The sequence below is a fragment of the Oncorhynchus gorbuscha genome, linkage group LG12, assembly GCF_021184085.1.
Source record: "Oncorhynchus gorbuscha isolate QuinsamMale2020 ecotype Even-year linkage group LG12, OgorEven_v1.0, whole genome shotgun sequence".
Taxonomy (NCBI): Eukaryota; Metazoa; Chordata; class Actinopteri; order Salmoniformes; family Salmonidae; genus Oncorhynchus; species Oncorhynchus gorbuscha.
This window is the reverse complement of record NC_060184.1, coordinates 67,636,076-67,663,858: the sequence shown is the minus strand read 5'-3', so window position 1 is coordinate 67,663,858 and position 27,783 is coordinate 67,636,076. Positions and strand designations below refer to the sequence as shown.

The following is a 27,783-nucleotide window of genomic DNA, read 5'->3' as shown; positions in this document are numbered from 1 at the left end:
ACCTGTGGATAGAATACACATTCAACACCCCTTTATACACAGCACCTCTGTGGACTACAAACACAGGCACACACACAACACCCCCCCATACATCTGTCTCTCCTGTAACATGATACATCCCATTTCCTCCTGCTCTGTTACCATCCCAACTAACCATGCCAACGGACACCCTCGACTCCTGTCAGCTGTCCTCTGACCCAATTGAATGTCTAGCCAAATCTTAATGCTCATATTATTTTGTTTTGCTATTTATGTATTTATTTCCAGACATCCCCCCTTCCCCCCATCAAGGATCCACTGCAGAGTGTACAGTACATACATTATTTCAAACGTTGAAGATTTATTTGAGCATTGTGTATATATTTTTTTGAAGTATTTTGTGTTTCAGATTTTGTTTGTTTTTGTATTGATTGTCCACCCCCAGAAATCTACTTTCTAAGAACAGAGAAATGGTCCTAATAAATTAATCTCATATCTGATTGTGTGTTATTGCTAATAAACTTCTCACTGAAAGGGTAGTCTGTTCATCTGCAACTCCAGCCTGGCCCCACATCTTGATGTGCTTTAGCCAACTCCTCTACCAACCCTTAATGATGGGACCAGGTTAACACTCTACTGTACAAACAATCTGCAGTAACCCTGACCAAATGATCACTGCAGTTGTTTTGAAGTAGACTCTAGCTTCCCTCTGCAGTGAGGGTGAGCAAGTTAGTAGGGTAGGTATATTGGGGGTGGGAGTGTCTGTTGGTGTGACTTGACACTCAACCTTGACGCCGTGGGAGGTGTGACAATGCCTGTATTTGTGCAACCAAGTGATCAACACGTGTGTGCACCGGAATAGAACATTGTGTTATAGTTTATAAAGGGTTGGATAAAGACCCCATGGGGAGTTGTGTTTTAATCTCCCTGATGTGTCTTTAGATTAACCATTGGCTGAGAGACAGGTTTCAATCAGTAAACGGGCAGGTTCAAAGGTCAGCAAGGCTTACTGGAGTCTGAAAATATTGCCTTTAAGATGAAGGATGCAGTCTTTCCCCCTCGTTCTGATGTAAATATTGTCACAATTTCCACCGAAGTCGGTCCCTCCTTGCTCGGGTTACTGAACTTGAAACTGATGTCCTCAAACACACATTTGGCAAAAGCCAAATAGACAAAGGAGAGCTGTGAAAGTTCGTAATTAGAGTGTTGGGCCTTTGAGTTTAGTGAGTGTTGGGGAAAACCCTGAGAAAGGGCCACTTTACAGTAAAGAGGATCTGTCTGGGAAAAGGGTTGGGATGCAGTGTTTATATACTGTGAACTGGGCCACTACACTGTTTGGTTGTGAAAGTGTTTGTTGATCAGGCAATGCTGTAGTGAATGTTCAGTCAGTGAAAAACAAACCATCACATTGATATGCATTTCTACACCCCGGGTTTCTGCAAGATCTGACTAGAACGTTTGTGTGCCTGTGCGTGTTTCACTCCTCTGCTCTCCATAGACTGGTAACAGACCACATATTCCCCTGTCACAGAGGAAGAGAAAGTATGACAGGGGGGTGAGAGAGGATAAGGCTGACATCACCATTCTGGGATTTCATTGTAAAGCCCCGGGCTTCCTTGATCTAGAAAAGTCAGTCACCACACAAATATGCTCTGAACTGTTTAATTGCAGAAAAATAAACACAATAAAACTACAAATCACTATATTTTAGAATGAGTTACCTAGATTGGTCCATAAGGAAAAGCAGCACGCTACACCCTTTCAGGTTCTAGATATGATTCCTACACAAAAGGCTTGTTGATTGGCAGAATAAACTAAAAACTACAACTACTAAAATGATGGCTTTAGATAAAATACTTGATCTATTAAAACAAAAGTATTCATGAACCCTAAATTAAGTGATTAGTAATGTTTAATGCCCCTTTTACTAATAATAATATTTTGTCAGTAGTCACACACCCCACTGCTGAAGTGAGAGACAGGCAAATAATTAACTGAATTGAAATCGACCCCAAGTCTCATTCCAATCCCCATCTTTCTGTGTCTCTGGGCCAGCTCACTCTTCGGGGCCGGATGACATCTTGAGGAGGGAGCTCTTGTCGATCTTGAAGAGTCTCCATCCCTCCTCCAGTGAGAGGTCGGCGGCGCCGCGACGCTTGTAGAACTCTATCGACGCCTGGTTGCCCTCGGCGACGATGAAGTGCATGCTGCTGCAGCGAGACTTGACCGCCGTCTGAGGGGGAGAGAGGAAGAGCGCAGGCATCAGCGTACCGGACAGTGATTATGAGCTTTCCCCACCCCCCTCACACAAAGCCATCCTAATCTAAAATAAACTTTCCCTGCCAAAACCATTTATTTTCCCCCAATGCATATTCATTGATTATTTGAACAGCAATAAACAGAACAGGAGTGGAATCAGCTATTTGTACAAATAATCATAACTCACTGAAATGGGCTTTATAGAAAGTAAGAAATTATGTTTGAGTCATTGACCTACTTCTACAATAGGATTCTGACCAGAGCCATGTAAAAACTGTGACATCTACCAGTTACTATGTTTGTACTGTGTAATAACTCCTAAGTTACTCACATGACTGAGGAGCTTGAGGATCTCTGAGCCGATGCCAAACCCTGGTGGAAAAAGAAAAGACAACGGGAAAGCAGTAAAAATGGAAGGACGATGAGAGTTTATGGTTATTGGTAAGGTCAGTGAGGAAGAAAGACAGGAGAGAAAGTGTGTGCTTACCCCTGTACTCTTTCATGACAAAGAAATCTTCCAGGTAAAGCAGCTTGCCGATCCAGGGGTCATAGGTGAAGTAGTACATGGCAAAGCCAATTACCACAGGACCTAGACAAAAATAAGTAATCACAAATACAAGCCTGATGTAGTACAACAAAGCTTGTACCAGAGTTACCCCAAAACACTGAATGACAGCCAGTTTAGCATTCTGCCCTAAATGGTTATGAGCAGCTAGGATGTGGGATTGTGGATCACAGATCTGTGATTAAGTATAACTTCAACCTTCAGCTCTAAACTCAGTCTGGTTTTAGTGAGGCCAGAGGACTGTGTAAACATGTCAGTTGGGCAGTGGTGTAAAGTACCTAAGTAAAAATATTTTAAAGTACTACTTAAGTAGTATTTGGGGGGTATCTACTTTACTATTTATATTTTCCATTCAATTTTTACTTCACTACATTCCTAAAGAAAATAAAGGTACTTTTTACTCCATACATTTTCCCTGACACCCAAAAGTACTTCACATTTTGAATGCTTATCAGGACAGGGAAAATGGGCAAACATCCCAGGTCATCCCCACTGCCTCTGATCTGGGGGACTCACTAAACACACATGCTTCATTTGTAAATTGAGTGTTGGCGAAAGCCCCTGGCTATCCGTAAATGTAAAAAATATTTTAAAAAATAGTGCAGTCTGGTTTGCTTTTACTCAAGTACTATTTTACTGGGTGACTTTCACAATACAGTACTTTTACCACCACTGCAGTTGGGGTTGTGTTGGGAGAATTGAATGCATGCAGTTTATCACAAACGTGTCTGACACCCACACACAGACCATAAGAGGAAGTAAGACCATGTGTACCCATCAGCCTCTCGCCAAGAGAGACAGACGTGTACAGCTACAATGTTTCAAACCTACATACTTCTCTTTACAGAAAGTGTAAGTAAAGCGTTGGGCTCCTCCCAGACAAATATCATGTTATTGTGTACACTGACAATATAACTGAAGACATGCATCTGTATACAGCACAAACTGGGCTTACAGGTTTGATCTGTTTGGCATAGGGAAAATAACTACATGCATTGAGAGGCAATGTTGGAGGGATTGGAGATTCACAATCTCTTACCATTGTTGTTGTTGCTCTGCTCACTGGGGTCTTCCGCCACCAGGCAGTGGTAAAATGGGTGGTCCCCAAATCCGTCCTCAAGCAGATCTGTTATTACAAACGTTATAAATGCAATTTAAGCTCTGTGTGCAGTCAATCACACGGTAAGCAGGACATACTGGTTTTAGTTTCACTCAGACTCACCTTTCTCAGTCAGTATCACTTGATCTTCCATGTCTTCATATTTAGCCAGTTCCTAAACAGAAGCGCAAACAATTGTCAGATTCAAAACCAAGAGCAAGTCAAATGGGGAACGTGTATCACTGACTGAGATAGGTGACCGTCAACGGTCAGAACACCTCAAACGGAGGAAACAAGGCTCCTTGCCAACGTAAACAATGAAACTACAGAGCCAACTGTGATACCGAGGATATCCAGAGGAAATCGTCGGTATTTATGTCACCTTCAGACAAGTTCAGAGATCCTTTGAATGAAGTAAAAAAAAAAAAAAAGGTTTCGTCTAGGCTTAAGCAGGGATACAAAATAACAAAACATAACAACAACAAATGGTCTCACGTTCAGGGCCAAATGGGTGTGTAGTGTAGGCTAAACATACGTCAGTATATTTTCCAACAACTTTCGCAAAACAACAGCGTAGTGAATCTACGCAAAACAGTAGTTAGACAGTGCATTTATTTATTCCCCTCGTCGAATGTTGTTTTTGTTTACGGCCTACCTTTATGAGTCGCAGTATGTCAGGCACATCTTTGGGTTCCGCTTTCCGCAATTTAAAACGGTCCATTTTCTTCTTTTACTCTTTTTCCCTTTTCTCACTAAACCTCTGTATGTGAAGTGAAGCAGGAGAAGTTTCTTCATTCGCGTCCCAGGAGTTTAAACCTCCACAGTCAGTCTGGGATCCTGACACCTATGTCGGGAGAGTTTACATGCAGCAGTAACCTATCTGGGTCGGATCAGCTGGACTGGATCGTGCTTTGTCTCCCACCGCGGTTTTATACGGACGGAGAGTGTTGGGGAGGTTAACCGGAACTCGGAAGATTCTGGCCAATTGGAACGAAAGATCTCCGACACGTCGCAAGTTTCTCTGTTGTTTTCTTCGATCAAGAGAGAACTTGCCTGACTAGTCACCCTGAATTTAATGGCCTTATCTCACAAGTGAAGTAGGGCCATTAACAGGCAGTTAACCCACTGTTCCACTGTTCCTAGACCGTCATTGAAAATAAGAATTTGTTCTTAACTGACCTGCCTAGTAAAATAAAGGTAAAATAAATTAAAAATAAAACAATTCTGCTGCTCCCTATAACGTATTTTTTTCCATGCGATGTGGATGAGTAGCCAGGCAACGATATAACAGGTGCACATTATATTTTTCACTGCATCTAGACTAGTCTGTACTTTAGCACTTTTTTCTTTAAATGTCTTTAACTATGTATACATAGTGGAATTCTACATAATGTATTGAGTATAAATATCTACATAAATTGGTTACATAGATTTTGCACAGGCCAAGACTACAGTGGAATGGCCGATAATAACAGGCTCGGTAGCCTATCCAGTAATTACTGGATTGTAGCCAGTGCAGCACGACCAGTTACTTTTATATAGACCCTGGATTGCTGGTGCTAGTAGAAGGAGTCCTCCATAGGAATTAATGGAATTCTACAGTATTTCAATTAAATGTTTCAAGGACAAAATTACATATATTTAAATATGTTTGTTGTGGGTATAAAAATAACAGAGAGTCGCACACTCTATATAAAAACTTGTAGTAATTTATTGGGTAAATCACCAACGTTTCGGCATCACTGTGTCTTCTTCAGGGTTATTGTAGTGGGGGCAGTAAAATTAGTACTCTCTTCAGAAATCTAACAACTTTGTTCTCTCTCACCTTGCCCCCCAGCCCCTCCTCCACTGACCCTCACAGGTGAGAGTGTGGATTGGAATGTGGTGTTTTCCATGTTACAGCCCGGAATAGCTAATTGAATGTGGAATACTACTATTAATGACAAAGGCCTCATCATGATGCAGGCGTAATGAGGAGCTGTAAATGGTAATAACAAATAAAGTATGTGACGGAGCCAACAGAGGTCTAATGTTCCTCTCAAAGTGGGCCCTATCTAAAGGAGAAGAGACAGAGGGGCTTGTGGCACTGCAGTTACAGGGAAGCTGTGCCATAAAGTTGCAGACCTCTTGGCGAGGCCATATGCACTCACATACAGGGAGGTTAAAGGGGCAATCTGCCATTTGTACATACATTTTTGAACGTTTAAGTAATATATATGGAATATACCCAATGATTCTAGCGGAATATAACTTATAAATGCCTCATGAGCTTTAAGTTAAACTGGTACCCCATCACAACCCAAAATATAAGCTTATTTTTATCCATTGTTTTTTAACAATTGTTATCAAACATAGCCTCAATGCTTAAAACAAAACATATCTTTAATGGTAAGTCCTTGCTCTGTATATGAATTTGAGAGTGAATTGATGAACGCTTTTACGCCATCCATTATATCCGCAAAATAATTGCGCACTTGTTTTTAGTAATACGGTACGTACAGGCAAGGGCAAATGTCCACAGGAAATCATCTACAATTTCAGTGTTGTCACTCTTTGTATAATTAGCTTAATCTGTCCCCCCGTTTTGGAGTTGTATTTCGGTATTTAGCAAATTCAGCTAACTTCTCAAACATCTTCATATAGCACACGGAAATGCTGTCACCGAGGTGAGTGTGAGGGTGTAGAAGAGCTAGCTAAACCAGTCGATTTCACGGAAATGGTAAAGCTAGTTAGCTAACGATAGTTTGAATGTAGTAGCGTTAGCTAGCTAAAAGGCATTTCTTTGTAAAAAACAACAACAACAAAAACACCATGAGCTCTCTAACGTGAAGTTCAAAGGAGCGTATAAAAATAGGTGTAAAATGAACGCTGAGTATGTTTTTGAAAAAAGAAGGCATAGGCATTTTCTAATAGTTTTTCATCCCAAAAATGTGTAATAAGCAAAGGCTTTGATTTCTGGTCAAACATATGGAAAAGAGGTCTTAGAAAAGATCTATTAAAAATACATAAAAATAGTGTTGTAAAGACCCTTGCCAACTAATTTAATCATTTATATTAAGTTTTGCAGAAATCATTTTATAGTTAATGAACAGTTAAAATCTTTTTTTTTTTGTGAAATTTGATTTTATTTGGATGAAACTAGATAAAAGTATGATGACAAAGTTAGAAAAAGTATTGTTGCTTCTACATTGATAGAGTTTGATCATAAAGTTATTGCTTCCCTCCCTCATGTTATACACTTGGATTCAGGAACCTGGATCATTAAGGGAATAGGATTCAGGAGCCTGGATCATTAAGGGAATAGGATTCAGGAGCCTGGATCATTAAGGGAATAGGATTCAGGAGCCTGGATCATGAAGGGAATAGGATTCAGGAGCCTGGATCATGAAGGGAATAGGATTCAGGAGCCTGGATCATGAAGGGAATAGGATTCAGGAGCCTGGATCATGAAGGGAATAGGATTCAGGAGCCTGGATCATGAAGGGAATAGGATTCAGGAGCCTGGATCATGAAGGGAATAGGATTCAGGAGCCTGGATCATTAAGGGAATAGGATTCAGGAGCCTGAATCATTAAGGGAATAGGGTGACATCACCCTAACTCTTATTTTAATACACCAATGGTATCATGATATTCTCTTACCTAATTTAATAGGTTCCAACATCAGAGAAGGTATGTTTTCAGAGGGACGTGGTTTACATACAGTGCATTTGGGAAAGTATTCAGACCCCTTACCCTTTTCCACATTTTGTTACGCTACAGCCTTATTCTAACGTTGATTAAATCATTTCCCCCATCAATCTACACACAATAGCCCATAATGACAAAGCGAAAACAGGTTTTTAGAAATGTTTGCAAATGTAATAACAATATAAAAACAGAAATACCTTATTTACATAAGTATTGAGACCCTTTGCTATGAGACTTGAAATTGAGCTCAGGTGCATCCTGTTTCCATTGATCATCATTGAGAAGTTTCTACAACTTGATTGGAGTCTGCCTGTGGTAAGTTAAATTGATTGGACAGGATTTGGAAAGGCAGACTCCTGTCCATATTAGAGGTCGACCGATTATGATTTCTCAACGCCGATACCGTACCAAGGGGAACAACCGCCTTGGAGTGGTTGTTCCCCTTGCTCTGCATGGGTAATGCTGCTTCGATGGTGGCTGTTGTCGTTTTGTTGCTGGTTCGAGCCCAGGGAGGAGCGAGGAGAGGGACGGAAGCTATACTGTTACACTTGCAATACTAAAGTGCCTATAAGAACATCCAATAGTCAAAGGTTAATGAAATACAAATGGTATAGAGCGAAATAGTCCTGTAATAACTACAACCTAAAACGTATTACCTGGGAATATTGAAGAATCATGTTAAAAGGAACCACCAGCTTTCACATGTTCTCATGTTCTGAGCAAGGAACTGAAACGTTAGCTTTCTTACATAGCACATATTGCACTTTTACTTTCATCTCCAACACTTTTGTTTTTGCATTATTTAAACCAAATTGAACATGTTTCATTATTTACTTGAGGCTAAATTGATTTTATTGATGTATTATATTAAGTTAAAATAAGTGTTCATTCAGTATTGTTGTAATTGTCATTACAATTTTTTTTTTTTATTGGCCGATTAATCGGGTATCGGATTTTTTTGGTCCTCCAATAATCGGTATCGGCGTTGAAAAATCATAATCGGTCGACCTCTAGTCTGAATACTTTCCAAAGGTACTTTAGCTAGATAGCTACTTTGCTGGTGTCTACATTTGACTATATAGTGTCAGGAAATATATAATAAAAAGTTTACATTATTAATCTATGGCAAATATACTTATGTTTCCACTTTCATCTGTGTCTGGTGTTAGCTACTTACTGGCTAGCTAGGTCTTCAGCCAGCCTGAAACAACCCTGCTCACTGCGTCCAAGTTTCTTGACATAGGTGCTTCAAAGAGCTGTTATTATGGCTGATATTTAGTTACTCATAATATTATGGGGGATATTTTAGTCACCCAAAAGGCCATTTTACATGATCAGAATGACTGTTCAGGACCTTTAAGAAATATCGCCTAGTGTCTTCAAATCAAAGTTTGTCTTGTGCCCTGAATGGAACAAGTGTAGACCTTACAGTGAAATGCTTACTTACAGGCTCTAACCAATAGTGCAAAAAAGGTATTAGGTGAACAATGGGTAGGTGAAGAAAATAAAACAACAGTAAAAAGACAGGCTATATACAGTAGCGAGGCTATATACAGTAGCGAGGCTACATACAGACACCGGTTAGTCAGGCTGATTGAGGTAGTATGTACATGTAGATATGGTTAAAGTGACTATGCATATATGATGAACAGAGTGTAGCCGCAGCGTAAAAAGAGGGGTTGGGGGGGGGGGACATACAATGCAAATAGTCCGGGTAGCCATTTTGATTACCTGTTCAGGAGTCTTATTGATTAGGGGTAAAAACTGTTGAGAAGCCTTTTGGTCCTAGACTTGGCACTCTGGTACCGCTTGCCATGCGGTAGTAGAGAGAACGATCTATGACTGGGGTGGCTGGTGTCCTTGACAATTTTTAGGGCCTTCCTCTGACACCGCCTGGTGTAGAGGTCCTGGATGGCAGGCAGCTTAGCCCCAGTGATGTACTGGGCCATACGCACTACCCTCTGTAGTGCTTGCGGTCAGAGGCCGAACAGTTGCCGTACCAGGCAGTGATGCAACCGGTCAGGATGCTCTCGATGTTGCAGCTGTAGATCCTTTTTAGGATCTCAGGACCCATGCCAAATCATTTTCGTTTCCTGAGGGGGGATATGCTTTGTCGTGCCCTCTTCACGACTGTCTTGGTGTGCTTGGACCATTATAGTTGGTTGTTGATGTGGACACCAAGGAACTTGAAGCTCTCAACCTGCCCTACAGCCCCGTCGATGAGAATGGGGGTGTGCTCGGTCCTCCTTTTCCTGTACTTAACAGCAATCTCTTTAGTCTTGGTTACGTTGAGGGATAGTTTGTTATTCTGGCACCACCCAGCCAGGTCGCTGACTTCCTCCCTAGAGGCTGTCTCGTCGTTGTCGGTGATCAGGCCTACCGAATCAAATGTATTTATATAGCCCTTCTTACATCAGCTGATATATCAAAGTGCTGTACAGAAACCCAGCCTAAAACCCCAAACAGCAAGCAATGCAGGTGTAGAAGCACAGTGGCTAGGAACAACTCCCTAGAAAGGCCAAAACCTAAGAAGAAACCTAGAGAGGAACCAGGCTATGAGGGGTGCCCAGTCCTCTTCTGGCTGTGCTGGGTGGAGATTATAACAGAACATGGCCAAGATGTTCAAATGTTCATAGATGACCAGCATGGTCAAATAATAGTAATCACAGTGAACAGGTCAGGGTTCCATAGCCACAGGCAGAACAGTTGAAACTGGAGCAGCAGCATGGCTAGGTGGACTGGGGACAACAAGTGGTCATCATGCCAGGTGGTCCTGATGCATGGTCCTAGAGAGAGCATACTTAAATTCACACAGGACACCGGATAAGACAGGAGAAATACTCCAGATATAACAGACATACTGTTGTGTCATCTGCAAACGTAATGATGGTGTTGGAGTCGTGCCTGGCCATGCAGTCGTGGGTGAACAGGGAGTACAGGAGGGGACTGACCATGCACCCCTGGGGAGCTCCAGTGTTGAGGATCAGCTTGGCAGATGTGTTGTTACCTACACTCACCACCTGGGGGCGGCCCGTTAGGATGTCCAGGATCCAGTTGCAGAGGGAGGTGTTTAGTCCCAGGATCCTTAGCTTAGTAATGAGCTTTGAGGGCACTATGATGTTGAACGCTGAGCTGTAGTCAATGAATAGCATCATTCTCATGGAAGTGTTCATTTTGTCCAGGTGGGAAAGGGCAGTGTGGAGTGCAATAGAGATTGCATCATCTGTGGATCTGTTTGGGCTGTAAGCAAATTGGAGTGGGTCTAGGGTTTCTGGGATAATGGTGTTGATTTGAGCCATTACCAACCTTTCAAAGCACTTCATGGCTATGGACGTGAGTGCTACAGGTCCGTAGTCATTTAGGCAGGTTGCCTTTGTGTTCTTGGGCACAGCGACTATGGTGGTCTGCTTGAAACATGTTGGTATTACAGACTTAATCAGGGAAATGTTGAAAATGTCAGTGAAGACACCTGCCAGTTGGTCAGCACATGCCCAAAGCACACGTCCTGGTAATCCATCTGGCCCTGCAGCCTTGTGTATGTTGACCTGTTTAAAGGTCTTGCTCACGTCGGCTACAGAGAGCATGATCACACAGTTGCCTGGAACAGCTGATGCTCTCATGCATGCCTCAGTGTTGCATGCCTCGAAGCGAGCATAGAAGTGATTTATCTCGTCTGGTAGGCTTGTGTCACTGGGCAGCTCGCGACTGTGCTTCCCTTTGTAGTCTAATAGTTTGCAAGCCCCGACACATAAGATGAGCATCGGAGCTGGTGTAGTATGATTCAATCTTAGCCCTGTATTGACGCTTTGCCTGTTTGATGGTTCGTCGCAGAGCATAGCAGGATTTTTTGTAAACATCCGGGTTAGAGTCCCACACCTTGAAAGCGGCAGCTCTACCCTTTAGCTCAGTGCGAATGTTGCCTGTAATCCATGGCTTCTGGTTGAGGTATGTACGTATAGTCACTGTGGGAACGACGTCCTCGATGTACTTATTGATGAAGCCAGTGACTGATGTGCCGTCCTCAATGCCATCGGAAGAATCCCGGAACATGTTCCTGTCTGTGATAGAAAAACAGTCCTGCAGTTTAGCATCTGCTTCATCTGACCACTTTTTTATAGACAGAGTGACTGGTGCTTCCTGCTTTAATTTTTACTTGTACGCAGGAATCAGGAGGATAGAGTTGTGGTTGGATTTACCAAATGGAGGGCGAGGGAGAGCTTTGTACGCGTCTCTGTGTGTGAAGTAAAGTGGTCTAGAGTTTCTTATCTTCTGGTTGCACATTTAACATGCTGATGGAAATTTGGTAAAACTGATTTAAGTTTTCCTGCATTAAAGTCTCCGGCCAGTAGGAGCGCTGCCTCTGGGTGAGGGGTTTCCTGTTTGCTTATTTCCTTATACAGCTCACAGAGTGCAGTCTTAGTGCCAGCATCTGTCTATGGCGGTAAATAAACAGCCACAAAAAGTATAGCTGAAAACTCTCTAGGCAAGTAGTGTGGCCTGCAATTTATAACAATATACTCTACTTCAGGTGAGCAAAATCTAGAGACTTCCTTAGATTTCGTGCACCAGCTGTTGTTTACAAATATGCACAGACCGCCCCTCTCGTCTTACCGGAGTGCGCGGTTCTATCTTGCCAGTTCAGCGTGTGTTACGCTAGCTGAATATCCATGTCGTCATTCAGGACCTTTTTCGGGTCCTGACCAGGCATCCGGCTCTTTGTCCTCTGTACCTGCGTCGCTTCCTCTTGCAAATAACATGGATGTCGGCCCTGCCGGGTGTTTGGAGGATGTCTTGTTTGTTGAAGAAAACATCTTTGTCTAATCTGAGGTAGTGATCTCTGTCCTGATATCCAGAAGCTCTGTGTCTAATCCGAGGTGAGTGATCGCTGTCCTGATATCCAGAAGCTCTGTGTCTAATCCGAGGTGAGTGATCGCTGTCCTGATATCCAGAAGCTCTTTGTCTAATCCGAGGTGAGTGATCGCTGTCCTGATGTCCAGAAGCTCTGTGTCTAATCCGAGGTGAGTGATCGCTGTCCTGATATCCAGAAGCTCTGTGTCTAATCCGAGGTGAGTGATCTCTGTCCTGATATCCAGAAGCTCTGTGTCTAATCCGAGGTGAGTGATCGCTGTCCTGATATCCAGAAGCTCTGTGTCTAATCCGAGGTGAGTGATCGCTGAGGTGAGTGATCTCGCTGTCCTGATATCCAGAAGCTCTGTGTCTAATCCGAGGTGAGTGATCGCTGTCCTGATATCCAGAAGCTCTGTGTCTAATCCGAGGTGAGTGATCGCTGTCCTGATGTCCAGAAGCTCTGTGTCTAATCCGAGGTGAGTGATCGCTGTCCTGATATCCAGAAGCTCTGTGTCTAATCCGAGGTGAGTGATCGCTGTCCTGATATCCAGAAGCTCTGTGTCTAATCCGAGTTGAGTGATCGCTGTCCTGATGTCCAGAAGCTCTGTGTCTAATCCGAGGTGAGTGATCGCTGTCCTGATATCCAGAAGCTCTTTGTCTAATCCGAGGTGAGTGATCGCTGTCCTGATATCCAGAAGCTCTTTTTTTGCCATAAGATACGGTTGCAGAAACATTATGTACAAAATAAGTTTCAAATAACGCAAAAAAAACACATAATAGCACAATTGGTTGGGCGGCCGTAAAACTGCTGCCATTTCTTCCGGCGCCGTTCTTGTCATTCTGTTAACAAAAACCCACATATCTTTAAGATATTTTCGCATTTCCCTCCCTCACGAGGAGGGAGGAGAATATAAGTTCACAGAAGTAACAGGTAAAGGTAGACCTACCACTTAGCTATTGTTTTTATTTTTTACTGATAATTTGGTTTATGATTGACACATTTCAATCACTTAATAAATGTGTTACACAAATCTTTAACAGTGACCAAAAAATCAGTAACAGAATGACTGCAACTGAATTCTACTCTCCTCCCTTCCACTGGCATACTGTTATAGCGTCTGCTAAATGACTTAAATGTAAATGTTATGTTAAGCTCATAGGGTCTCCTGCTACTGTCCTCCCTTCCACTGACATATTTAAATAATGGCGAGTTAAATAATAAATGCTATGTCATATGCTGTAGCTCAGTTGGTAGAGCATGGCGCTTGTAACGCCAGGGTAGTGGGTTCAATCCCCGGGACCACCCATATGTAGAATGTATGCACACATGACTGTAAGTCGCTTTGGATAAAAGCGTCTGCTAAATGGCATATATTGTTATGTTCAGCTCATAGGGTCTCTTTCCACTGGCATATTGTTATGTTCAGCATTCAGAGGTTGCGACAGCAGGTTTGGTAGAGTGGAGAGTTTATTTGTCTTCAGGAAGGCAAGATCTTTTTCCCCCAAAATTGAGAGGCCGATTTTAAAATTAAAAATAAAATAAAAATCTGGGTCAAAGTTGGACTTTTTCAAGAGTGGCATTATTACTGCCACTTTTAGTGAGTTTGGTACACATCCAGAGGATAGGGAGACATGTATTATGTTCAACATAGGAAGGCCAAGCACAGGAAGTAGCTCTTTCAGTAATAGGCAGCTGGAAGGCTTACAGGCCATGACTATTTTCGTGAATGTGTCGAGAGACACAGGATTAAATAACTTGAGTGTCTCCATTGACCTTAGGTCCTGGCAGTTCTGTGCAGACTCAGGACAATTGCGTTTTGGAGTAATATGCCGATTCAAAGAGGAGTCTGTCATTTGCTTTCTAATGATCATGATATTTTAATTGAAGACGTTCATGAATGGGGTGGCAGGAAGCCTAATGGTTAGAGCATTGGGCCGGTAACCGAAAGGTTGCTGGATCAAATCCCCGAGCTAACAAGGTAAAAATTAGAGGTCGACCGATTAATCGGAATGGCCGATTTAATTAGGGCCGATTTTCAAGTTTTCATAACAATCGGTAATTACAAATATATATATATATATATATATATACTGCTCAAAAAAATAAAGGGAACACTTAAAGAACACAATGTAACTCCAAGTCAATCACACTTCTGTGAAATCAAACTGCCCATTTAGGAAGCAACACTGATTGACAATAAATGTCATATGCTGTTGTGCAAATGGAATAGACAACAGGTGGAAATTATAGGCAATTAGCAAGACACCCCCAATAAAGGAGTGGTTCTGCAGGTGGTGACCACAGACCACTTCTCAGTTCCTATTCTTCCTGGCTGATGTTTTGGTCACTTTTGAATGCTGGAGGTGCTTTCACTCTAGTGGTAGCATGAGACTGAGTCTACAACCCACACAAGTGGCTCAGGTAGTGCAGCTCATCCAGGATGGGATATCAATGCGAGCTGTGGCAAGAAGGTTTGCTGTGTCTGTCAGCGTAGTGTCCAGAGCATGGAGGCGCTACCAGGAGACAGGCCAGTACATCAGGAGATGTGGAGGAGGCCGTAGGAGGGCAACAACCCAGCAGCAGGACTGCTATCTCCACCTTTGTGCAAGGAGGAGCAGGAGGGGCACTGCCAGAGCCCTGCAAAATGACCTCCAGCAGGCCACAAATGTGCATGTGTCTGCTCAAACGGTCAGAAACAGACTCCATGAGGGTGGTATGAGGGCCCGACGTCCACAGGTGGGGGTTGTGCTTACAGCCCAACACCGTGCAGGACTTTTGGCATTTGCCAAAGAACACCAAGATTGGCAAATTCGCCACTGGCGCCCTGTGCTCTTCACAGATGAAAGCAAGTTCACACTGAGCACATGTGACAGATATGACAGAGTCTGGAGACGCCATGGAGAACGTTCTGCTGCCTGCAACTTCCTCCAGCATGACCGGTTTGGCGGTGGGTCAGTCATGGTGTGGGGTGGCATTTCTTTGGGGGGCCGCACAGTCCTCCATGTGATCGCCAGAGGTAGCCTGACTGCCATTAGGTCCCGAGATGAGATCCTCAGACCCCTTGTGAGACCATATGCTGGTGCGGTTGGCCCTGGGTTCCTCCTAATGCAAGACAATGCTAGACCTCGTGGCTGGAGTGTGTCAGCAGTTCCTGCAAGAGGAAGGCATTGATGCTATGGACTGGCCCGCCTGTTCCCCAGACCTGAATCCAATTGAGCACATCTGGGACATCATGTCTCGCTCCATCCACCAACGCCACGTTGCACCACAGACTGTCCAGGAGTTGGCGGATGCTTTAGTCCAGGTCTGGGAGGAGATCCTTCCACTTCAATTTTGAGTGTCACTCCAAATCCAGACCTCCATGGGTTGATACATTTGATTTCCATTGATCATTTTTGTGTGATTTTGTTGTCAGCACATTCAACTATGTAAAGAAAAAAGTATTTAATAAGAATATTTCATTCATTCAGATCTAGGATGTGTTATTTTACTGTTCCCTTTATTTTTTTAGGCAGCTCACCGTACCGACATTGCAATTTATTGCCCTGGCCACATCTCCAGTCCTCATGCCTCCTTGCAGCATGCCTAAGGCACGTTCATGCAGATGAGCAGGGACCCTGGGCATCTTTCTTTTGGTGTTTTTCAGAGTCAGTTGAAAGGCCTCTTTAGTGTCCTAAGTTTTCATAACTGTGACCTTAATTGCCTACCGTCTGTAAGCTGTTAGTGTCTTAACGACTGTTCCACAGGTGAATGTTCATTAATTGTTTATGGTTCATTCAACAAGCATGGGAAACATTGTTTAAACCCTTTACAATGAAGATCTGTGAAGTTATTTGGATTTTTACGAATTATCTTTGAATAACAGTGTCCTGAAAAGGGGAGTTTTTTGTTGTTGTTGCTGAGTTTAGATCCAGGGTATGACTGTGGCAATGCGTAGGTCTGGAGAAATGTTGTACAAAACCCACTGAGTCGATGATGGCTCCGAAAGCCTTTGAGTGCATCTGTGGCCTTTTCCATGTGAATATTGAAGTCACCAAAAATGTGAATATTATTCGCCATGACTACAAGGTCTGATAGGAATTCAGAGAACTCCGTGAGGAACGCTGTATATGGCCGAGGATGCCTGTAAACAGTAGCTATAAAACGTTATTGAGTATGCTGCATATATTTTATGACTAGAAGCTCAAAAGATGGGGGAAAAAAAGGGTAAATTGAAGTTTGCTGTTGTAAATGTTAGCAACACCTTTGCGGGATGCACGGAGATATGGTCACCAATGTAACCAGGAGGAGAGGCCTCATTTAACACAGTAAATAAATCAGGCTTGAGCCATGTTTCAGTCAGTCACATCAAGGTTATGATCAGTGATTAGTTCATTGACGCTGGAAGGGAGGGATCTAACATGAAGTAGTTATATTTTGGGAGGTGAGATATTATCACAATCTCTTTCAATAATGACAGGAATGGAGGACGTCTTTACTCCAGTGAGATTGCTAAGGCGTACGCTGCCATGTTTTTAGATCAGCCCGACCTAGATCGAGGCACAGACACTGTCTCAGCGGGAAAGCTGAGCTGACTACACTGACAGTGATAGTGGCAGACTCCACTTAGCTTGCAGGCTGGCAGAGCCCTGTCAATGTTGATAGATGAGAGCACCCCTCCAGCTTGGATGGAGTCCGTCACTCCTCAGCAGGCAGGGCTTGGTCCTGTTTGTGGGGGAGTCCCAGAAAGAGGGCCAGTTATCTACAAATTCAATATTTTGGGAGGGGCAGAAAACACTCTTCAACCAGTGCTTGAGTTGTGAACTGTACTGAGGTCCACAGTGCTGTTCTGTGCTGTAATGTGCTGTCCAAACTCAGTGGGCTATGTGCCAGGGACTTGACTGACATCTGGGATTCCCATACACATTTATTAATAGGTTTACGTGATGAATCTGTAGTATTTGGAACCTTGAGTGTGAATGTCGTGGGCTTGCTGTGTTGACATGTCAGTGTTTCTTCCTTCCATTCCACAGGTTCCGGTTCCTAAGGTCGGTGGCGTCCCTGACAACCAGGACGTTCTCCCGGGGGCCTGTGTCTTTGCAGGGGAAGGCCCCGGACATGTCTGAGGGTAAGGCCATATACAACTGACTGGCTGATCTATATATATATTTATATATTGGTTTGTTAATTGATTAACTGACTCACTGTTATGAACTTAATTTATACTACTCTTTGGGTATGATGACAAGACTAGAGGACATTGAGACTCCATCTAGTCTCCTGACATCTAACCCATTACTTGTTTTGTGTCTCCACTCTCCACAGGAAATGCTCACTTGCTAATGTCCAATGGTGTGTTGGTAACCAACCCTGAATCCTAATTGTATAAAATACTTACTTAATTCAGTCTAAATTCAACTTAATCCTGCCTGCATGTATTTTAGCTCATCGTCTCTAAAACACACTGCCTTTAACACATTCTCTCTATTTCTCTCTCTCTATCCAGCACCCCGTGGTCTGTTGAGCTGGTTGTACGGCCTTGTTTCTCTCTTCCATTTCTTACAGACTGAACTATGAATGTACCCCTGGCCTGTGGCAGTGGCGGGCACCTCTTAACGATGCTGCTGTACCCTATTCTATAGTATACGGACCTGTCTTGGTCGTCTCTCTCTCTCAAGTGTCTTGTTTCATATCATCTCAACATTATGACATCACAGCGACGCCAGTCAGGTGGGCCACAGATCAATAGGCAAATCTCAAATGACACCTTATTACGTTGTCAGTGCACTAGTGATTTCTCCGCATTGCGCGTACACCCTCGAGCTGCAGCGCAAAGCCACTCAGTGGCTCCATGTGCTAGCTGGAACAACAGTGGAGCTGATATTGTGTATCCTACCCAGACTTCACTAGTACTCTGTAGCTTGCTGCTGTCATTCTGTCTGAGATCATATGATTCCCATTGCACATTCTGTTCTGAGTACAGAATCAGTACAAACACACACACACACACTCAGAGCTGATCAACTGTGTGGTTGTTTTTCAGTGCGCAACAGGCTGAGAGAGATTGTGGGAGCATCTACTAACTGGGGGTATGGTAAAAGAACCAGTGAAGCTACTTTGTATTGAGATATTGATAACATGACAGGAAGGCCTGTGTTTACTTGTTATAGATGTGTATGACCTTGTTAAACTCACAGCTCATTCCTGATGTATCTCTCGCTATCTCCCATCCTGTAGAGACCACCAGCAGGCGCTAGCTGACCGTTTGTCATTGTCCAATCAGCTGGCTGGTTCTCAGGATGAGCTTCCTGTCCGCAGGATGAAGGACAGCTACATAGAGGCCCACCTTCCCCTGGGCACAGACCCTACCCTTAGAGAGAAATACCTCAACTACCTCAAAGGTGTCAGGTAACAGATACAGATACACACTCACACATTCTTCTCAAACACACACACACACACACTTCCTTCCCCCCTCTGTCTGTTGTCTCTATTCCAGGTTTGGCCGTATCCTGGAGGATCTGGACAGTCTAGCAGGTATGACCATATGACCATTTTTTAATTTTATTTTAACCTTTAACTAGGCAAGTCAGTTAAGAACTCATTCTTATTTACAATGACGGCCTTCCGGAGAACAGTGGGTTAACTGCCTTGTTCAGGGGCAGAACGGCAGATTTTTACCTTGTCAGCTCTGGGATTCGATCTAGCAACCTTTCGGTTACTGGCCCAACGCTCTAACCCGCCAACCTGCCGACATCTTCACCTCAACAACACACTGGTGTATGGTATAACACTGGTTTTACTATTCTCTCTCTCTCTCTCTTTGTCTCTCTTTCCCCCCTTAGTGTTGATCTGTTACTCTCACACCCATAACAAGACACTTCAAAGATCTCCTCTGTCCATCGTCACTGCCCTGGTGGATAAGATAGGTATGACACCTAGCAGTCCTGGTACAACACCAGGGTGTACCGTATAGACCAGTGCAGTGTTCCTCAAATCTAATCCAGGGACACTTTTTTCCTAGCGTCATTGAATATATATTGTTTGTTACTGTTGCAGTTTTGTAGTTGTGGCTTATTTCCCCTGTATGTGATGTCACAGACATGAGGAAACAAATCATCCACCCTGACTGTGACATCAAGTTCACTGGTCACGTGACCTGGGTGGGGAAGACCTCCATTGAAGCCAAGATGCACATGTCTCAGGTATACACGCATGCGCACACACACAGTAATATACTAATGTCCACAATAGTGATGTTATGTCTGTGTGTATGCACAGTACCACGGTGGGGCCTACACTCCAGTTCTGGATGCTACGTTTGTTATGGTGGCCAGAGACCCTGAGAACAAGAGGTATACAACATCCATCCAATCATCCATCCATTCAACCAACCATCCACCATATCCATCCATGACTGATGTCTCTATTTCTCTGTCGGTTTCTGTCTCTCTCAGGGCAGCGTTTGTTAACCCTCTGAAGCCAGAGGGAATTGAGGAGGAGAAACTGTTTTACCAGGGAGAGAGTAAGACACACTACATCCTTATGTGTATATATTACTGTGTTTGTGTTATTTACTGTGTGTGTGTGTGTTTGTGTTATTTACTGTGTGTTTGTGTTATTTACTGTGTGTGTCCCCCTCCAGTCAATAAGACGCGTCGTATAGAGCTGAGTACAGCGTCTCTACTGAAGGTGGCCCCTACTGCTGAGGAGAGGAAGATCGTACACAGCCTGTTCCTCAACACCCTGGACAGCAAGTACGACACAAACACACACACACACACACGTCAAATATTTGTTTTTACGTAAACAATAAGCAACTAAACTTCCATAATTTATCTTTAAATCACACGGATCACAATGACTACAGTCATATTTTGTCATATCAAATTGTTGTCACATTGATGTTCCCATTAACATTAGATTAAAGTTCATTTAAGGTAGCAATAATCTTAATTGACTTCACACCCATTGTACAAACGCATATACAATGGGGCAAAAAAGTATTTAGTCAGCCACCAATTGTGCAAGTTACAGAGGCCTGTAATTTTCATCATAGGTACACTTCAACTATGACAGACAAAAAAATTAAAATAAATCCAGAAAATCACATTGTAGGAATTTTAATGAATTTATTTGCAAATTATGGTGGAAAATAAGTATTTGGTCACCTACAAACAAGCAAGATTTCTGGCTCTCACAGACCTGTAACTTCTTCTTTAAGAGGCTCCTCTGTCCTCCACTCGTTACCTGTATTAATGGCACCTGTTTGAACTTGTTATCAGTATGAAAGACACCTGTCCACAACCTTAAACAGTCACACTCCATATTCCACTATGGCCAAGACCCCAAAGAGCTGTCAAAGGACACCAGAAACAAAATTGTAGACCTGCACCAGGCTGGGAACACTGAATCTGCAATAGGTAAGCAGCTTGGTTTGAAGAAATCAACTGTGGGAGCAATTATTAGGAAATGGAAGACATACAAGACCACTGATAATCTCCCTCGATCTGGGGCGCCACGCAAGATCTCACCCCGTGGGGTCAAAATGATCACAAGAACGGTGAGCAAAAATCCCAGAACCACACGGGGGGACCTAGTGAACGACCTGCAGAGAGCTGGGACCAAAGTAACAAAGCCTGCCATCAGTAACACACTACGCCGCCAGGGACTCAAATCCTGGAGTGCCAGACGTGTCCCCCTGCTTAAGCCAGTACATGTCCAGGCCCGTCTGAAGTTTGCTAGAGAGCATTTGGATGATCCAGAAGAAGATTGGGAGAATGTCATATGGTCAGATGAAACCAAAATATAACTTTTTGGTAAAAACTCAACTCGTCGTGTTTGGAGGACAAAGAATGCTGAGTTGCCTCCAAAGAACACCATACCTACTGTGAAGCATGGGGGTGGAAACATCATGCTTTGGGGCTGTTTTTCTGCAAAGGGACCAGGACGACAGATCCGTGTAAAGGAAAGAATGAATGGGGCCATGGATCGTGAGATTTTGAGTGAAAACCTCCTTCCATCAGCAAGGGCATTGAAGATGAAACGTGGCTGGGTCTTTCAGCATGACAATGATCCCAAACACACTGCCCAGGCAACGAAGGAGTGGCTTAGTAAGAAGCATTTCAAGGTCCTGGAGTGGCCTAGCCAGTCTCCAGATCTCAACCCCATAGAAAATCTTTGGAGGAAGTTGAAAGTCTGTGTTGCCCAGCAACAGCCCCAAAACATCACTGCTCTAGAGGAGATCTGCATGGAGGAATGGGCCAAAATACCAGCAACAGTGTGTGAAAACCTTGTGAAGACTTACAGAAAACTTTTGACCTCTGTCATTGCCAACAAAGGGTATATAACAAAGTATTGAGAAAGTTTTGTTATTGACCAAATACTTATTTTTCCACCATAATTTGCAAATAAATTCATTAAAAATCCTACAATGTGATTTTCTGGATTTTTTTTCTTCTCATTTTGTCTGTCATAGTTGAAGTGTACCTATGATGAAAATTACAGGCCTCATCTTTTTAAGTGGGAGAACTTGCACAATTTGTGGCTGACTAAATACTTTTTTGCCCCACTGTAAGGCATAAATCTACAATAGCAAACTCACTGAATCATAAGCTGTAGGAAATATTATGGATTTTTTTGTTGCTTCACTGTCAAATTACAAGTGTTACCTTATTAAATGATGAGAACACACACATCATAAAATCCAGCACAAGCATTTTGTGAGTGTGGTGATTGTGTCTGTGTGTTGTCCTGTAGGACAGTGAGTTTCCGTAGCAGAGTTCTGCCTCCTAACTCAGTATGGATGGAGGATGCCAAAGTGAAAGGACTGGAGATATGCCATCCACAGGTTAGAGAGAGAGAGAGGGAAGGAGGGAGAGGGAGGCAGAGATATTTACAACCTGGAACATTTCTAATTTGTGCTGACTAAGATGTGTGTTTTCAGGAGAGGAACATCTTCAACAGGATCTTTGGAGGGTTTCTGATGAGGAAGGCTTACGAGCTGGGCTGGGCTAACGCATGTGTCTACGGGTGAGTGAGCGAATGTGTTCCCAGCAACCGAGAACATTCCCAGTTATGTGACGTTATGACATGTACCCTAAACACACTTCAGCAACTATGTCTGGATTTAATTTAAATCATTCTGCAGACATATTACAGGAATGTTCTGTTAGTGTTGATGAAGATGTTATTTAAAACACCCATAACATCAAACAAGGAACATTCCCACAAGACTCAAAGTTCTAGTGTAATGTTTTGACATGCATCATTGTTCCAATAACGTTCCCTGAACATTCACAGAACCAATTTGAGTTTGCTGGGTTGTGTGGACGGGTACAAATGAGAAGATCTACGTTTGTATCAGTCCATCACTTACAGTGCATTCGGGAAAGTATTCAGAACGCTTCCCCTTTTCCACAATTTGTTACGTTACAGCCTTTTTCTACAATGGATTTAAAAATAAATCCCTCATCAATCTACACACAACAACACATAATGACAAAGCAGAAACAGGGCTCCCGAGTGGCGCAGCAGTCTAAGGCACTGCATCTCAGTGCTAGAGGCGTCACTACAGACCATGGTTCAATCCTGAGCTGTATCGCAACCGGCCATGATCGTGAGTCCCATAGGGGGGCGCACAATTGGCCCAGAGTTGTCTGGGTTAGGGAAGAGTTTGGCCGGGGTAGGCCATCACTGTAAAATAAGAATTTGTTCTTAACTGACTTGCCTAGTTAAATCAAGGTAAAAAAAATATAATTAAAAAGGGCCTTGGTCAGGTAGGTGACCAAAACCCCAATGGTCACTCTAACAGAGCTCCATAGTTCCTCTGTGGAGATGGGAGAACCTTCCAGAAGGACAACCATCTCTGCAGTACTCCACCAATCAAGCCTTTATGGTAGAGTGGCCAGACGGAAGCAACTCCTCAGAAAAAGTCACATAACGGCCCGCTTGGAGTTGGCCAAAAGGCACCTAAATGACTCTCAGACCAGGAGAAACAAGATTCTCTTTGGCCTTAATGCTAAGCGTCACATCTGGAGGAATTCTGGAGGAAACCATCCCTACGGTAAAGCATTGTGGTGGCAGCATCATGCTGTGGGAATGTTTTTCAGCGGCAGGGACTGGGAAACTAGTCAGGATCGAAGGAAAGATGAACAGCGCAAAGTACAGAGAGATCCTTGATGAAAACCTGCTCAGGAACTCAGACTGGGGCGAAGGTTCACCTTCCAACAGGATAACGACCCTAAGCACACAGCCAAGACAACGCAGGAGTGGCTTTGGGACAGGTCTCTGAATGTCCTTGAGTGGCCCAGCCAGAGCCCGGACTTGAACTCGATCGAACATCTCTGGAGAGACCTGAAAATAGTTGTGCAGCGACGCTCCCCATCCAACCTTACAGAGCTTGAGAGGATCTGGAAAGAAGAATGGGAGAAACACCCCAAATACAGGTGTGCCAAGCTTGTTAACGTCATATCCAAGAAGACTCAAGGCTGTAATCACTGCCAAAGGTTCTTAAACAAAGTACTGAGTAAAGGGTCTGAATACTTCTGTAAATGTAATATTTCATTTTTTAAAATTTTGAATACATTTGCAAAAATTTCTAAAAACCTGTATTTGCGTTGACATTATGAGGTATTGTGTTTAGATTGATGAGGGGGGAAAAAAACTATTTTAATCCATTTTAGAATAAGGCTGTAACGTAACAAAATGTGGAAAAAGTCAAGGGGTCTGAATACTTTCTGAATGCACTGTACACTTGCGCATCCTCATTGTGTGTGTGTTCTCTCGCTCTGCTCCAGGGGGTGTCGGCCTAACTTGGTTGCCGTGGATGATATCCTCTTCCGGAAGCCAGTAGAGATTGGCTCCCTACTCCTGCTCTCATCACAGGTTTGTGTGTGGGTGTGCGCATGCAAGCATGTGCATAAGTGTGTTATATGATCTCTAATTTCAGTGCTGACACATCCCTCTCTCTGTCTCCAGGTGTGTTACACAGAGGGAAAGTACATCCAGGTCAGAGTTCATACAGAGGTTCTTGACCCACTGACCCGGCAGCACAACACCACTAATGTCTTCCACTTCACCTTCGTCACAGACAAAGACGTTCCCAACATAGTGCCACAGAGCTACGGCGGTATGACCTCTAAGCCATGACCTTTTAACTCTAACCCTAACATATGCCGCATTTAAGTCATGTCGGAAACTCGCAACCTCTGAGTTAAAATTAACATTATTTATGTAGTGCTTCATATTGGTTGATTCGGATACTTCCCTTGTGGGAAACGCTGGTTTGTTTATATTGCAAGTAAGCAAGTTGGAAATGTCAGTTTGAGTTTCCAACATGACGTGAACTCAGCAATAATACCGCAGAGCTACCGAGGTATGACCTCTAACCCCGGACCTTTAAACTCTAACATTGCATCGCAGAGCTACGGAGGTACTGTTACTGGAACGTTTGTGCCAACAGAAAGAGATTAAAGTTATTGAATTGTTTTTACTGTAGATTCCACACAGTCTAACATTGGTCGTATGTTTCTATCACCAGAGTCCATGTTGTACCTGGATGGAAAGAGACACTTTAACCAGACCCTGGAGTCACAGTGAGACGTGATGAATACTGACGAACCATGACCCAACACAACAACTACCTGCTAAAGCCTTAGTGTCCAGCCACCGCACCCGCCCTCCTTACCGTACGGTGTGTGTGTATGTGTGTGTCTATTTGCATAACAAGGTGCCTATTAATTTGTTTACCTCTATGTACCATATATATATATATATATAAATATATATATATATATAAAATAAACTGGGTGGTTCGAGCCCTGAATGCTGATTGGCTGACAGCCGAGGTATATCAGACCGTATACCATGGGTATGAAAAAACATTTAATTTTACTGCTCTAATTATGCTGGTAACCAGTTTATAATAGCAATAAGGCACCTTGGGGGTTTGTGGTATATGGCCAATATACCACGGCTAAGGGCTGTATCCAGTTACTCCGCGATGCGTCGTACCTAAGAACAGCCCTTAGCTGTGGTATATTGGCCATATAACACATCCCCTTATGCCTTATTGCTTAAATATATGCATGCTGTCTAGTATAGGTCTGTTTGGTGGTTGTTTCTTCTGGAGTCTGTTTACGTTCTGGGATCCTGGTTTGGGAACACAGATGTCAATAGTGCTATCACCTTTTTTCTACATATCTTCGACATAAAATCAAATTAAATGTTATTTGTCACATGCCGAATACAACAGGTGTAGAAATGCTTACTTACAAGCCCTTAACCAACAATGCAGTTTTAAGACAAATAAGAGTGAAGAAAAATATTTATTAAATAAACTAAAGTTAAAAAATAAAAGAACAATAAGGAGGCTATATACAGGGGGTACCGATACAGAGTCAATGTGCGGGGGCACCGGCTGGTCGAGGTAATGGAAGTAATATATACATTTAGGTAAGGGTAAAGTGATTATGCATAGATAATAAACAGCGAGTAGCAGCAGCGTAAAATAAAGGATGGGCGGTTAATGCAAATAGTCTGGGTAGCCATTTGATTAGCATGATTACATCAACAGGATTTAATATTTTGTCAAGTTATTCATGCTACACGGTCTTACAGCTTTAAAGCTTGTTTTTCACAGATACTCATCACAGGTCTTATTTTTATATATTCTATTTGATATAATCTCCATCTGTGTGTACACTAGAGCGAGTGAATGGGTGTGTATGGGTTATTTAAAGGAAAGGGACATCTTTACTCAATTTGATCAAAGTTATGTAACAAATGACACATATTTGCAATAAATATTTATCCTTCATTGTGATTCACGTGTATCCATCCGTCTTTTACTCATGTTCAACTATCAACAATTTTAAGGAAGGAAGCTGTTGTAAGTGTCCATATACACGTTAAAAGTCAACTTGACTGAGCAAATAAGAGTTTTATTTTCTTCAAGTGAAGGTTGTTGAGTTGGCTAAGGTCTGTTCAGGGTGCAGCCTTCCAGAATGTTCAGATAGAAATGTATTGTGTAGAACAGATTGCCTGTCATGTAGAAAAGGACATCATGTCGGCTCTATTCATTACATTTCTATCTGTTATATTCTGCACATTTAACTTCATTGAGCAGATCCCTCTGGTTTGACTCAGTCGTTCACATCAACTGGTCTAAATACTAGATTATAATTCCCCTGGATCTGGGATGATCTAGGGAGTGAGTCACAAACATCAGTCTCTCCCGGAAAAGATATATAGATATTACATTCATTGAAGCTGCAAGCAGCATTCCAGGGTCATCCTAGTACAAGGCCGGAGCCCCACAATGATCTGTTTACGGTCCCGCATAGGGTTCTGACTGGGGAATACATCTACGACCAGAAGTTACTTTTTTGTAGCAGGTTAGGAGACTGAGGTTAAGGTTAGCTAAATTACTCTCCTAAACTGCTATGAAAAGTAACTACCAGTCGTAGCTGTACTCTATCTAGTCACAATACCTACATAACATATTCTACTGTCCTTATGTACATAATGTTTACGAAATTGCATGACTCAAAGTCAACAGTTCAGAAGTTATAGCCCTAAAGTGTGCTATTGCGCCATCAACTGGTCTGGAAATGCCATCTTTGTTTACAATAATTGTAGTGTTCCTGCACCTTCAATGTTAGGACCCCTAATTAAAATCTGAAATTGATTAATTGTATAAACTGCAATGTGATGTGAGTAAGCTGACAAAAGAGAGGAGTTTGATCGCTATCTTGTGGTTGTAAAAGGAAGTTACAGGAAAAAACATGAGAAAGGGGATTCATCCTAAACTACTTGACCATATGAACTGGCAATTTGGCTTAACAGAAATTGGTTAATCAACAGCTGAGACTAGATCTGACTGGTTGGTCAGCTGTTGAGTGTCATTCTTACTGGGTGTTGGGGTTGTCCTGGGAGTGCTCCTACTTTGGCCACTGGGCTTTCAATGCCTCCTCAGGGTTGATCTGATTGAATAAAACATCCCTTTGTTAGTATTGGTACAGGACTGATTAGTCATCACATGGTATGATCCTGCTGGACACAAAAGGACAGAGACACACATAAACACACACTGGGGTCAACACTGCCCTCCTGTGTAGTCTGGATGTGCTTGAGTGCCCAATGCAGGGTCTCGTCTACAGAACGTTCTATTGGAAGGTTATTCAGGGTAACCTGTCTCAGAATGCCTACTCTGTCTATGATGAACAGACCCCTGGAGAAGAGGAGTAGAGGAGGTACAGGTAATTTGTGTATGTTTTTGTGTGGGAATTGGTTGAGTGTGTGTCCCAGGCCTTCCATGTAGACTCCGTAGTCCTTGGCGATCTGGTGAGTGATGTCAGAGAGA

At 43.0% G+C, this 27,783-nt stretch overlaps 2 protein-coding genes across 5 annotated transcripts; one reads left to right on the top strand and one right to left on the bottom strand.

The window, feature by feature from the left end:
* Positions 1-1,627: 1,627 nt before the first annotated feature.
* LOC123990239 (diamine acetyltransferase 1-like) lies at positions 1,628-4,878 on the bottom strand. The gene is made up of 6 exons (XM_046290818.1): positions 4,558-4,878; positions 4,026-4,077; positions 3,843-3,929; positions 2,726-2,827; positions 2,570-2,610; positions 1,628-2,212 (listed from the first exon to the last, which is right to left on the bottom strand). Exons 1-6 carry the CDS (start codon positions 4,621-4,623, stop codon positions 2,036-2,038), a joined length of 525 nt encoding a protein of 174 aa, XP_046146774.1. The 5' UTR covers positions 4,624-4,878; the 3' UTR covers positions 1,628-2,035.
* Positions 4,879-6,408: 1,530 nt separating this feature from the next.
* LOC123991288 (acyl-coenzyme A thioesterase 9, mitochondrial-like) lies at positions 6,409-26,244 on the top strand. 4 transcript variants are annotated; one of them, XM_046292730.1, is made up of 16 exons: positions 6,409-6,568; positions 17,453-17,547; positions 17,745-17,771; positions 18,463-18,508; positions 18,657-18,827; positions 18,919-18,956; positions 19,265-19,348; positions 19,521-19,624; positions 19,701-19,774; positions 19,877-19,944; positions 20,065-20,176; positions 22,179-22,269; positions 22,366-22,451; positions 24,218-24,305; positions 24,399-24,549; positions 24,961-26,244. In XM_046292730.1, exons 1-16 carry the CDS (start codon positions 6,555-6,557, stop codon positions 25,017-25,019), a joined length of 1,308 nt encoding a protein of 435 aa, XP_046148686.1. In that variant the 5' UTR covers positions 6,409-6,554; the 3' UTR covers positions 25,020-26,244. The 4 variants fall into 4 exon arrangements, with proteins under 4 accessions (XP_046148686.1, XP_046148688.1, XP_046148689.1 ...); XM_046292734.1 differs by lacking the exon at positions 6,409-6,568 and adding an exon at positions 17,926-18,149 and having other exon boundaries at positions 17,458-17,547; XM_046292732.1 differs by lacking the exon at positions 17,745-17,771.
* The last annotated feature ends 1,539 nt before the right edge of the window (positions 26,245-27,783 follow it).

Bases quoted from the DNA above. Each gene is read 5' to 3' on its own strand.
- LOC123990239 (XM_046290818.1), bottom strand. From the start codon at position 4,623: ATGGACCGTTTTAAATTGCGGAAAGCGGAACCCAAAGATGTGCCTGAC. The intron at 4,078-4,557 runs GTAGGCCGTAAA...GCTTCTGTTTAG, and splicing joins ACATACTGCGACTCATAAAG to GAACTGGCTAAATATGAAGA. The intron at 2,828-3,842 runs GTAAGAGATTGT...ATTTTTGTCTAG, and splicing joins GCAGAGCAACAACAACAATG to GTCCTGTGGTAATTGGCTTT.
- LOC123991288 (XM_046292730.1), top strand. The intron at 19,349-19,520 runs GTATGACACCTA...GTGATGTCACAG, and splicing joins TGCCCTGGTGGATAAGATAG to ACATGAGGAAACAAATCATC. The intron at 24,550-24,960 runs GTATGACCTCTA...TTCTATCACCAG, and splicing joins AGTGCCACAGAGCTACGGCG to AGTCCATGTTGTACCTGGAT.